Source organism: Polyodon spathula, chromosome 2 (genome assembly GCF_017654505.1).
Source record: "Polyodon spathula isolate WHYD16114869_AA chromosome 2, ASM1765450v1, whole genome shotgun sequence".
Taxonomy (NCBI): Eukaryota; Metazoa; Chordata; class Actinopteri; order Acipenseriformes; family Polyodontidae; genus Polyodon; species Polyodon spathula.
In genome coordinates this window covers 102,056,197-102,070,487 of record NC_054535.1, presented here as the reverse complement: position 1 = coordinate 102,070,487, position 14,291 = coordinate 102,056,197, and the positions used below count along the sequence as shown (strand labels likewise).

General features: G+C 38.2%; 1 protein-coding gene across 12 annotated transcripts in view; it reads right to left on the bottom strand.

Moving 5' to 3' along the window:
- Positions 1 to 14,291, bottom strand: part of LOC121305921 (multiple C2 and transmembrane domain-containing protein 1-like) — a 167,945-nt gene that overhangs the window by 97,459 nt on the left and 56,195 nt on the right. For 11 of the 12 annotated variants that reach the window (XM_041237641.1, XM_041237668.1, XM_041237632.1 and 8 more), the window contains exon 2: positions 8,561 to 8,675. In XM_041237641.1, the coding sequence (XP_041093575.1) occupies positions 8,561 to 8,675 (115 nt within the window). Of the gene's footprint in view, positions 1 to 8,560; positions 8,676 to 11,570; positions 11,906 to 14,291 lie in introns of those variants that run through there. The other variant, XM_041237659.1, reaches the window with a different exon arrangement.

The window sequence follows — 14,291 nt, the reverse complement described above, 5'->3', positions numbered from 1 at the left end:
CAAATGGAAAAATGGGGAAATGTGTGTCTTTTCATTCACATAAAGTCAGAAAAAACAACAACATATGAATCCAAATTAACATGTATTTATACTAAAGTAATACAAAATGACTACAAAAGATTTAGAAGTGAGTAGTTTTTCGAGATTTACGATATATTATGTATTTACAGTATAATCGTAAATCTCAAAAAACTACTCACTTATAAATCTTTTGTAGTCATTTTTGTATTACTTTAGTATAAATACATGTTAATTTTTGGATTCATATGTTGTTTTTTACTGACTTTATGTGAACGAAAAGACACACATTTGCCCGTTTTCCCATTGGAAATAGTGATATTTTGAAATATCACTGTCCTGGTCACAAAAGCAAAGTTTTGGGGGAATAATAGCCATTTTCTATACTTTTGAGGCATAAGCAATTAGGAAATAACACTTACTACCCAGGAACAAAAATAATAATAATAATAATTGTTACACGGTGTAATCAGTTCACAATTCTATTTTGGACTGCAACTCACATCCTAATTGGATAATGGAGGGTAACATGAACTAAAATAAATAAATAAATAAATCATTTTTAAAAATGCGCTTGCGAGTTTCAAACACTGCTGAATTTAGTTTAGTATATGCTAGGTTTCAGATCGATATTCTAAATCACTGCGCAAGACATTTTACAATGCTGTTACATGTACTCACTGTATTTTGTACACGGGGGGGGGGAAAAGACGAACTTACATAAAAAACGCAGGTTGTTATTTTTTATTTATTTATTTTTTTTGCTTTGTTTTTTTAAAATGCATACAATTTCATAATTCTGCTGTACTGTTACTGACTCAGGCATATGATTGTACAGTTCGGACTTCACCACCAACATCGCTTGTAAGGTCGAAACTAATTGGTCTATCGCGATTCACGGTGTCCATGGAAACATAACTCTGGAAATGAGATGCCTTCAGAAGGAATGTTTTACTCAATTTAACATACGTAATGAAATGTGGAAATTGCCGATATTCTACTAGGAGAAAATAAACATTTTGAATAGCAGAGACCGGGGTCGGTTGCCACAGTGCTCACAACTATGACTCTAGATGGCAAACATAAATGTTAGCATATATTTCTTTGTTTGGTCATACCCAAAGTAAAAAAAATGATATCTTCTTATTTGTTATAACTCTTAGTAGTATTGAGGTTTGCTTGAACTGATTGTCATGTTAAATAGAACCAGATAACTTTGGTGTAAAAACAAAACCAGTAGGCTAAGACGTGACTGGGAGAATCAAATTATTAAGTAGTCTGGTTGGGGCAGGTTGTCACAGAGATTTTGAGGTTAGTTGTCACGTGACAACCAGCCCCAGCAATAGCCTATATTTATATTTTTGTGGAGTTATTTTCTTGCAGTTAAAGAAATGGTTCTGAACTTTAAAAGGCACACTGAGAAAGGCACAGCGTCCCCAGATGTTCTGCTCAGAGCTGTATGTCAAGATGAACTTCAGAGCAAATCCATCAGAAGCACTGCCAAAGATTTTAACATTAACTATCAGACTCTAACCCGGTATTGTCAGAAGTTGGGTCCTGAAGACATGAGGGAACAATGATCAGCCGTGGGTACCAGTCAGATGTGTAAAGAACAAAATGATTTTTACTGTAGCACTGGAGGAACACTTCGTAAAATACATTACAAAGGCATCTGGCATGTTTGTTATGGTCTTTCACCTAAAGAAACACACATACCTCCTTACCAGTCAGCTGTGGCTCATAATTGAAGAATCCCTCATTCCTGGAGAGATGTTGAACAAGCCAGTGCAGAATGGATTACAGGCTTCTTGAAACGTAGCCCACGTTTATCAATTCGCAGGCCTGAGGCAACAAGCCCAGCCCGAGCCGGTAGTTTCTACAAAGGAAATGTGGGTGCTTTCCTGGATAATCTCTCACAAGTTCTGAAGCGGCACGAATTTGTAGCTGGTGATTTGTGGAATATGGATGAATCTGGTGTGACTACAGTCCATAAACCTGACAAGATTGTAGCCCACTGTGGATTTAAACAGATTGGTCCAGTCACATCTGCAGGAACACTTGTGACACTTGTATGGGCTGTTTCAGCAACAGGAAATAGTATTCCACCATATTTCATATTTCCTTGTGTGAATTTCCATCATCACTTCTTGGCAAACGAGAAGTAAAGGCAGCGCCTAACTTGTAGGCCTGCCTAAAAACATTTTGATTTAGAATCCTAAGAAGGCTGCTTACATTTTGTGTTTCTCTTTTTTTACACCAGCATGTGGGATATGTCACCACATAATGTGTACTTAAATTCTTTACTGTTTGTCTTCCTGTTCTGTAGAGGCTGTGGGATTATTTTGTACCATGGGTGCGACACTTGAAATATATATAGGTCTATATTGTTCATGATATATTTAGCCTATGTTCATACAAAAAGTAAAAATGTAACTCTGTCATTTTAATCCTGTGCCAGTAGAAACATTATTTTGAAAAATTAAAAGGTTGCATTATTTTCTACTGTAAAAGCAACCCCATAATTAGTGACAATCAACCTCATGTCATGTGACAACCAACCACAGTATGGGGCAGGCTGTCACAGATGAGCAACGCTTTTTCAAGTCTAAATATCATATTTTGAATAAAGTTATGCCGATATGAAAACATCCAATTGTACATGAAGTGTTACTCTTCAGTTTAATGAAGAACAGAACCTTGCAGAACATACGAGCACTGGAAAAACGTTCTGAAATAATTATTTTAAAACTCTCATCTGGCAAAGCAGACGGCAATTTAGCCGGCCGGCTGCTGGAAATGAGAAGCCTGATAAATACGTTTAATAAAACTGAAACTCTCATTCCTAACAGCTTGAAGCAACCCAGAACAAAAAGCACATTTAAAACACATTTAAAAACAGGTTTTCAGTTCATGAAAGCCACAACATATTCTTCAGTGGGTCATCAACCACTGTTATTTCCTTTGGTCAGTTGCCTACTTAGTGTATTTTTTTTATGCTTTCAGACTTTCTGAATACATTCAGACAACCCTGCAATAAACTAACATGGAATACAGATAGAAAAATACTCTATCATTAAATTGAGATCTCTCTGTTTTGTACAATACATAAAAGAGCAAGTAACTGTCAAGATATACAACCAAATCCCTACATTGGGTGCTGTGCTTTTGTGTAGTGATGCACCTTCTTCATCTAATGAAATACTGTGCCAATGAAGTACATCTCATGAGGTGGCCAGCATTAAAACCTCCCCCTGTATTGTACGTGTAACTATTGTTCATTTATTATACAAAGTGCACGCAGAAATTAAATGAGTTTTATAAATGAGGTACTCTAGATCACATTTAAGGGATCAAAATACAGCATGCAAGTCTCACTCTATATATGAGGGTCTAAGGGTTTGGAGAGCCATATGAGATGAAACAAAATCCCAAAAACCTAGTGACAGTGCAAGTGGTCTCTTTTTTATTGATGATATATAGATCACCACAATACATCTTGGTTTTAAAAACAAGCTGTGTGTAACTGAAATGCAGAGACACGACTGAAATTCGACACCTGTGCAAATAACTGGCGTCGAGCTTTATAAGAAAAGCTGGGTTAGCGTGCTTATTTTGAGGCAGGCGGTTCTGTTGTAAGGCTGCTGTTTACAGAACAGATTACTGGAATAGTGTTGCTCAATGTGGAATTTGGTTACACACACCACTGCACAGCGCTTAATGAGCTTGGCTCACGCAAGTTGAGGAATGGAAGACAAACAAACCGAAAACAAAAAAAAGTAGTGATCCAGTCATTATCTGAGTGCTTCAATTCATGTGTACAGATACTTTTGACAGCAGCCTTAAAATTGAATGTACACACTGATTTTTTAACACATAATTGCAGTATATCATTTTTGCCATGCATAGAAAAAGAACATGGCAATTCATGACAGTATCACCTCATGTATGATACACAGAAACCAAGGTCAGACATATACAGTATGTGCACCATCCTACATATTTAAATGCGGCAACGTGGTATACGAAACACTGTTTAAACTACCTAAAATCATGTCTTGGGCACGTGATGCAAAGGCTGAAAGCCAGCTTTCATAATGGGTCCAGAAACGATGTGAACGCAGTGTCAGCCTTTTTCTGATTGCACTGAGAGATCAGTGGCTAGTTGCGGGGGAACTTTATGAACTGGTGACAGCACTGTAACAGCTTGGGGCTCATGACCTGACACGCACAGCACAGCGACAGCCTTTATTTCTGCTATTCATATCCGGACTTGGAAAACAGTCCAGAGTTTTCATCAAGGTTATTGGAGCAACCAGATAATATTGAAGTGACAGATCTACACATAATGTTACTTCTAGGAACAGAATATAGACATCCTAGACTATATACACTACTATATGCACTGCTAATCCCTGAATTAAAAAGAAAAAAAAGCTTGTCTCTCAGTCTTGACACATACTGTATGGCAAAAGTAACTAAAAAACACTAGAGACTAAAATCCTATATAAATTCAACCCAAAATCAGATGAAGCACAAAACCAAAAGTTAGCCTACCCTTTTTTTTTCAAGTACACATACCTCTAAGCTGTTTAATTTTTGTGAAGAATTTTATGTTGTTTGTTTTTTTTCAAAATATTGCATAGATCACAATACATATACAACATGCAAAGTACTTACAAAAAAACTGTCAGAAAGTATAAAAATGAGGATTAAATGATGTATTAAGGAAATCATGGGTTGCCTATCATGTCAGCAGCAGCATTCACAGACCAAAATATTTCAAAATATTGAACAGATGACAATAAACAAGAAAACGTATGCAGTGTTATCTGATCCAGCATAGTGGGATCAGAGAAGTGTTTTTAGGAGGCTCAATATGATGTGCAAACTGTTTGGAGGCTGAAATACCAAATGATATTCAATGAAAATGCAATGACACTGCAATAGCAATTAAGGAGCAATGGTTCAAAACGAAGGAGCAGTAGCCATTAGCAGACTAGCACTCCAGCTGTAACATTTATATTTGAACATATCAATGGCACCATGGCACATTGGAAATAAGAACATAAGAACATAAGAAAGTTTACAAACGAGAGGAGGCCATTCGGCCCATCTTGCTCGTTTGGTTGTTAGTAGCTTATTGATCCCAAAATCTCATCAAGCAGCTTCTTGAAGGATCCCAGGGTGTCAGCTTCAACAACATTACTGGGGAGTTGATTCCAGACCCTCACAATTCTCTGTGTAAAAAAGTGTCTCCTATTTTCTGTTCTGAATGCCCCTTTTTCTAAACTCCATTTGTGACCCCTGGTCCTTGTTTCTTTTTTCAGGCTGAAAAAGTCCCTTGGGTCGACACTGTCAATACCTTTTAGAATTTTGAATGCTTGAATTAGGTCGCCACGTAGTCTTCTTTGTTCAAGACTGAACAGATTCAATTCTTTTAGCCTGTGAAAATTGCAAACATAGCAGTAGCATCACAGTACCACAATGAATCCAGTGGTCTGGGTACTGCAGTCCATATCACAGTATTGCTACTATAAGAGGCTGTGTGGTATAAAAGAAACAGGCTTGTTACCAGGAGGTCCCTGGTTCAAATCACAGCTCAGCCACTGACTCACTGTGTGACCCTGAGCAAGTCACCTAACCTCCTTGTGCTCTGTCTTTCGTGTGAGACGTTGTTGTAAGAGACTCTGCAACTGATGAATAGTTCACACACCCTAGTGTCTTATCTTGTAAAACGCTTTGTGACGGTGGTCCACTATGAAAGGCACTATATAAAAATAAAGATGATTATTATAAACCTGTAAACAAGGTCCACACCACAGCAAGCCAGGACTGAGGGACCTAGGTGAGGATGTATTGGAATGCTTGGACAGTGTCTGCACTAGCAGTGAGGGTTGGTCCCTACATTTTCATCAGCACTACCTACAAATAACCCCACTCACTGCAGGCACTTGAATTACAAATCAGAGGTAATGCAGCTGCACTTATGTGAAGTATTTTATTTTACAGAAAGTAAACCACACTTTGAGTGTGGATGTGTTGATAGATCCCATCCAGAGGGACTATGGGAATAAACCAATACTGTATTCCAGGCTAGTGACACATTGTTTACCAGATTTTTAAAGAGTAGCCAGATATTCCACTGAGTGATCCAGGCTCTAGTGGAGCTGCAGGGGTGTCCAGAACTAAAAACTCTGTACTTGTGCTCTACAGCTATGCTGTGCATTCTGCAAAGAAATGGATATCAGTCTGGTGCAGCCCTTACTGAAATCAAAAGTAATACATCATTTATGAAGGTTTCACAGTATTAATGTATGTTCCAGGCAGTCACTACAATTGCTCTGAGGGTATGGTTAGTTTGAAGCCATTTCAGAAGTAATGAAAACACTTGAACAAATAAATTAAAAATATAGTACGCTGTAAACTAATTCAGCATAAAATGGGTAATATATCAGTACAGAGAGTCCACAGCATACCAAAAAACAAAGTGAAGCAAGCACAGCAGTAACCTGTACAGTAGTAAAATGTTCCGGCTTCATCCAGATCTGGGCTGAAACATAGCAAATGAAATGCCAGAGTACAGTAAGTAGCTTCCAGTGTTCATTTAATTGCTGTTTTCACAATTCATCCAGAACTTCAAGTCAAGTAGACAAAGTTCAACTAGATCTAACATGTTTCGGTTGAAAAGTTGAAAGGACATGTTTTGGTTAAGATAAAGATCCCTTCTGCAAGTGGATTACAAATTAGTTTAATTGGCTTACTTTTATCCTGTTTTACCACAATGCTGTGTAATTCAATAAGCATTGAAGTGTCCACTAGTCAATATTTGGTATTGTTTTCTTTCCAAGAAGCAGATTACTGATACACTAACCTCCCACCCCAATGCCTGTATTAAAATGGAGAGCTTTAAAAGTACTCCTCTGATAAATGAATATACAGTACATGTGCAATGTCAGCTGATCTTCTTAGAAACCCAAATGCTAAATATGTCAAAGGTAAAAATAGATGCCTAAATTAAAGCTTAGTTGACATTATTATTATTATTATTATTATTATTATTATTATTATTATTATTATTATTATTATTATTATGCAAATATATATATATATATTGCAAAAGTTACTGTGTGAAAAACCCAGTAGACTAATTCTAACCAGTTGGGACTGGACCCTGTTGAGATCAGCGATTTGTTCTGATGTACTGGCTGTAATCTGTACCACACAAAAAATGCCTTGTATTTGCTTAATGTTTTCCATACTTACAGTTCAACAGCAATTTATAATAACAATCTAAAACAATTACCATAAAATGGCAAAAGCTATGTTTCTACAGCTACTGTCAGCATGCATTTCATGATGACAGCATGGCTGAGACGCTAGGTCAGTTCAGAGCACAGGGGTTGGGAATGGCGAGAGTCTAGAGCACTGTAACATCACAGAGCCTTTTGAACAGCTACAGTGATTAAACAACAATGGAGTCAGGGCAGCCCATTTCAAAGAAGCAAATAAATAGACAAAAATACCTCTGTTACAACCAGCAAAGGTCTAAATGTGCAATTATAAGAAAACCAGATTACATCACACTGTTCACACTTTACATTCTGCACAACAAAACATATCTACCGCACACATATATATATATATATATATATATATATATATATATATATATATATATATATATATATATATATATATATATATATATATATATATATATATAGACACACACACACACACACACACACACACACACAATGGTGGCTCGTCACTATAGGCAGGTTAGGCATGGCCTTACAATTAATTTGTCCAGTTATTTTTTTTCCTACACGAATACAATGAAACTGCTCTGAATTTATATAATCTTTCAAAACGCCCGACCTCCGCAGCTCCGCTAGCGTTATTTGCTGCCCTGGACGGGGGGCTATCAGTGGCTGGGCTGAGAGTGTTGCAACTCCCTTGAGATTTCACGCAAACGCAATGTATCTAGTAAAGCACCGGGAGGGGTCGGCCTTACCCACGCAAGCAACTACAATGGGCTCCGATGGGATGGGCTCTCTCCATCTAAACATATTTGCTGGCATAACAATTCACTCATGAACGTGCGTTTTTGTGTGCGTGCTCACTCTGTTCCAAGTGCCTTACCAATGAAAAAAGTCACCAGCCGCCACTGTGTGTGTGTGTGTGTGTGTGTGTGTGTGTGTGTGTGTGTGTGTGTGTGTGTGTGTGTGTGTGTATATATATATATATATATATATATATAGACAATTTACAGTATGCTATCAAAGTATTGATACACTAGCAATAACAATTGAACATTATCTAAAGCTTAACCCTTTACAGATATCCTTTGTGTCTGAATAAAGATTGATACTGTAGAGCTCTGTGGGTATTTTGTTGTGGCATTCAATAGTAATTCAGAGCCATAATTTGCATTTGTAATGCTTACGAATGTTAATAATAAAAAACTATTTTTCGGAACCCAATCTGCCACATCTATAGGCTTTCCCTGATTAAACCAAACTCACAAACCAAGCCTTACCTCCTCGATCCCGTATGGCTAGATTATGCCCCGTCTTCAATACAATGTCCAGCTGGAACATTCCTGGATTTGCTGTTGAATGATCTGCATTACTTGGCTTGACTGTATTTATACCCTAAAGGGTTGAAGAGAGGGGAAAAAAAAGAAAAAAGTCACTACCGTTTACCAACCAAATTAGCATAAACAAGCAAAGATTCAGTCTGCTTACTGCCTTGTGGCATTCAGCCAGAAGACTTGTTCACAGGCGGCATGGTGGTATGACCTCCAGAGGCAAGCACAATCCATGACAGAAGCCCTCTACCAACTTGTACCATATGCATGCCTGTTCCAAAACCAATGTCAAATCTCTGGTGGCTTAGAGAAAGGTACAGAGAAGAGACGTGGTTGTCATGGTTTATATTACACTGAGCTGACTATATTAAATTCTAACATTTTATTTTGGGTTTACTGGGTATTCCAATCCCTACATTCGTTTAAAATGTCCCCAGAATTTTCAGTGCACACCCTGATACTCTGATAATGTATAACTGTTAAGACCACAGCTCTTGCCAATACACCTGTGATGAAAACAGCCAATAGACAGATTCAGGAGGTGAGTCTCAACATACAGCGGCAAGAACATTTTGCGTCAAGAATATTCCTTTGTATTAATCATTTCAATGATTTTAATGGGGGTGGGGGGGTCACAGAGAATTCATCCACCTTGATTTAGCTATTAGGGTTAATTATACATTTTTACTTCAATTTTTAATTACCACAACAAAAGCTAAGCAAGTGCCTCAAATATCTGAAGTACAGACATAATTTAGATTATAAATCCTGTACAAGAAGCTGAGCAATCACTGTTACAGATGTGTCAACATTCTAGTACATCTTACCCTGTGTGCCAATGTCCTCTTGCATAGTACATACAGCACAATTCTACAAGGACCCTCTTATGCTTAATAGTAGTTCCTGAGTAGTCTTAGTTTTTCTAGTTTAAAATAACAGCTTGTGTGTAGAGTATCTTCTAGGCATAATTTACAGCCAGCTCAAACAGTACAAGATGGCATCTCTTGTGATATGTGTTACAAATTTGCACTAAAAATAAAGATGATTTTTCTTTAGAGCACCCACAGCAAAAACAGCACTGATTTCAGATTATAGACCTTACTCCATTCTAGCTGGTAATGGCAGTCCTATCTGTCCTATAAGCCAGAACAGCTAGTCAAATCACACACTTGACATCAATCCTACTATTAATCTCTGTAGCAGCCTGTCTTATGTCCCAGGGATGGGTAAACACACGAGACTGTTGTGCACAATGAGCTGTGGTACAGTGGAATGCATAATTTGAAACAGTACATCGTTTCCATTATACCAATGCCATCCCTCTACTCTTGCCTTGATAAATCCTCCCTTATTACTAAACTTAATCTTATATCATGGAAATACTACTTTGAGCTATCATGTTCTAGCATTTACACGCGTTATCATATTGAATTTATTGTCATTTTGACTGTCTGTGATTTTCACCGGATATTTGAAAGAGTAAATCACCTGTCCAATTTACAAAACTGAAAACAAACACCTGCTGTAATTCATGTCATTTAAGGTCTCTAAAGCACTCTCATGTGGTTTGTTGCTCATGTTGAAACATTAACATGGATTGTTCTCTATTCCAACAATAGGCAAACTAGTAGTTCAAATCTAGTCCAGTGACAGGTAAATTTCAGGTAAATTTCAAAATATCACTGTCCTGGTCACAAAAGCAAAGTTTGTGGGGAATAATAGCCATTTTCTATACTTTTGAGACATAATCAATTAGGAAATAACACTTACTACCCAGGAAATAAAAAAATTAAAAAATTGTTACATGGTGTTATTAAACAGAAAATAAAAGGTTGAACAAACGGCACGTTGGCCAAATTAAATAGACAAACAAAACACTAATTGGAACATGTTTCGTGCTAGTTTAAACTAGCTCGAATAGCAATTGTTTACTTTTATCTTTTTCAAAGTTTACTCCCTATTTTCTCTCTCCCGTTCTCCACTCTCGAACACACAACCCCGAGTGAGTGCTTCGGGATTCAGTTACTAATTAATTATTCACTTGAATCCCAGCACGTGAACTAATCTGTACACTTCCCCGTGCTCACATATTAATACACATTTTATCTGCACATGAAGTCATTGCGCAATCCTCGCGCCTAAATACAACTATATATTTTAAATCACTTGTGCGCCAAAGCCCCATTATATTCCGTGCACCAATATACTATATTACCAACAATAAAACACCATATGCAACATAAAACACAATTTACATACAGGGGCGGGTCACCGCACCACAATGTATTAAGGAAATGCAATAAAACAAGTGAGGCAAAGTCAGTGAGATTGCAGGGCAATGTTGAAATACCCACCCAAGTGTTTCCTGGTTGATTGAATAAATTAATCAAGTGCTGTTAACAAATGTCAAGTTACTCAATCATATACACAATACAATATATTTCCAATTCACAAAAAAATGTAAAAGGAGGTATACCGAGGCTTGCCTCTCCTAGCAAATTATGTTTTAGCATACTGGAGGCAGAGAGCAACTTACAGAAAACAGACAAGAGGCAATCATTCACAATTAGGTAACTACTTTCAGGATGACCTTGCCCAACAGCAGTGTATTTTCAGCAATTTTCAGCATAAAAATCTTAAAGCAAACCATTAGATCTCACAGAGCCTCCAGGTTAAAGCTGTATAGAAACGCAATGCTAGGAACTTATTTTTGACATGTTAATTATCTGCATCTAACAATTCCCCGTTTCTCATGCGTTTGATAATAGATGCAGCTGAGTGGATTGACTTCAGTTCAAAACACCCATCCAACATGAGTAACAGTGAATGAAACAATCACAATACAGGAGCTGAAGCCTACAAATGCATAAGGATTACCTTCTGTTCGGAGCACATAACAGAAAACAGCAGGATGCTTGCCATACCATAATCCAGCCCACAAAACAATGGTGAACCATACCTGTCTTTTCAAACTCTTCCTCTGTTCTGTCAACAAGTGCTCGGACACATTTTTAATCAAGATAAACATAATAGGTTTTGTGTCCACTGGAACAGTATATCTTCAAGTTTCGTAACAGGGAAGCAAGCTTCAATCCAGTGTTGTAGTCCACGAGTAAGAAATAGTTGACAGCGTTGTAATTAAAATCTAATAGCTGCAACTATACAGAAACCACACTGCTAGTTTTATAAAGGAAGTGACTCAGTCATTCTTTAAAACATAGTTTTGAAAGAGCACTGGTGCTGTTATGTATGTGCTCAAAGAAAAATGGTTGAGATGCTTCGCTGGCTGCACTGGTTATATAAAGGTTTTAAAAAAACAGTTGCATTATTTGAGAAGGATGTGGTCTGGCAAGCAAAAAGATCTCTAACGGTGAGGAAGTTTGTGCCACTATTGCTGTAACTGCTTGTGAGGGAATGTGGACATGGTGGTCTGGCACTGGCTCTGTCACAAGAGGACGGAAGGCACCTTGTTGAAGAGCACAGTGTAGTGTCAGGCTGCAGACTGACAAAAAAGATGTCACAGTTTAAATCCCTGCATACGGTAGAAAAAAACTCTAGGTTGTGCTGCGTATTAAGCATTCTATTTGTACTGCCAAATATATACTATATAAGACATGGCCCTAGCGGACATTTCTATCAGGTTTGCCAGTCTAGAAATAAACAACTTTGATACCACAGAGGCCTTGTTTCAGGTTGTGCTAATGACTCTGCCCTGAAGAAGTGTAAGCGGTGACGCTTTGACTTCAACCCACGGCTCTGCGTAAGCAATGCGTTTCCTTCAGTTTGGTTAGCTTCGATAACCACGTCCTCATTCACCCTTCTTTCACACTGACTCACATGCTAGAAACGGCATGCAAGTGCAAGCCCATTTAAATACAAGACCCTTCGAAAAATTTCAACAACAACTAAAGAATCCTCTCAAAATACATTAGTAAACACATGATGGTTTTGGTTATCGGTGAAATAACTGTGTGTGTGCGGGCTGTAATACAATACAACTTTTAAATCCGGTACATATTGTAGCAGTATGTAAAATTCGCTGTTTTTTTCACAGCAAAATGAAATCAAAATGTTTGCAGAATATAATGCTCTATAAAGCCTGAATGTCACAGTTCACTGGCAAATGAAAATGCACAAAACAATTAAAGATGACAGATTTAAAAAAAAATATATCACAGTATTAAAACTGTTTACTAATAACTGTTACAATACCACAGTGTCTCCACTTTGTTTTAGCAGCATTTTTGTCAGGTGAAACTGAAGGAAGCGCTGTGGAGCTGCAGAATAAAAGCGTACTGATGTGGTATGCAGAGAAAAAAAAAAGCGGGCTTTGCCGGATATTCAAATAAATTCTAACATTGAAGAGATGGGCTTTGTATCAGAAAACTGATGACAGAGTCAGAAGTCGCGCGTGACGGGTAGGTGCATTAATTAGTTACAACCATATAATGGGAATTGATTTTATTCTTAACATAAGAGCGAGTGCTGACTGTAGCAGTCTTAAAACCTAAATCAATGGTATGGGAAAAGGGCTGTAAAACTAGCTCTGAAAATCATAAAAAAAGGGTCCCCAAGTGGCTCATCCAGTTAAAGCGCTGCCGCTGGGAGCAGCTTGGATGGCGCCAGTTAACGCCCAGGCTGTGCAAAGAGGCAAAACTTTTCTGGAGACCCCGAGGGGGGCGTCACATTGGCTCCAACGCTCCAGGGGTGGGGGATGAGAAACCGTCAGGGACTCATTCTCCTCATCGAGCAACAGCGAACCCTACTGGCCAGACACAGAGCACATTCAGAGTGGATAAGAGGCACAGCTGGTCTCTGTTCTCTGGGATTCGCAGCCTGCTCACCTCTGCTCTGGATTGCTCATGTAAAAGTGATTCTGGCTTTAGGCCTGTGAGATTGGAGGACGCTCACACGCCCTCAGAACGTCTGTGCTGTGTGGGGACTCGCTGCAGTGAGGGACTCGCTGATCTGGATTACTCGGTGTAAAAGTGATTCTGGCTTTAGGCTTATGAGATCAGAGGACACTCACACGCCCTCAGAACGTCTGTGCTGTGTGGGGACTCGCTGTGGTGAAGAGAAAAAACATAATTGGACATTCCCAATGGTGGAAAATAAATGAAAAATAATAATTGGTCACTACAAAAAAAAAATTCAAAAAAAGCTATGCAAATTTCTAACTGAACAATTAAAAACCCACAATTCAGATATTAGTGAATAGCCAGCAGACACACGTATAAAACTCGAGCACAGGGTAAAACACATATGTTTGGAGTTGACAACAACCATTTGATTTGAATCAGCATAAGCAGTATTGAACCAACATGGTATGACCAGCTCAAAAAAACAGCTCAGGATGAAGTCGTTTCTGAAATTCCGAATAGGGCCTAACCATCCATATTTGGTACTGCCAGTGTGAGCATTTTCCCCTCCCAGAACCAGAGAAAAAATTCCAGGAGTCTCTTGGGTTCACACCAGACTACATTCCCCCTCTATTGTGAATAGTTCAATACTGCAGTACACAGCATAGGTCTTAAAACCCAGACCACAAAGTACACAGAGTAAATGGAAATGCACCCTGGGAAAGCACATCACGTTGCTCTAAATAACAGCATTTTATTGTCTTAAAAGCAACACATAAAGCAGCAGGTCACATCAATAGTGGGCATGCATCAAACCACTA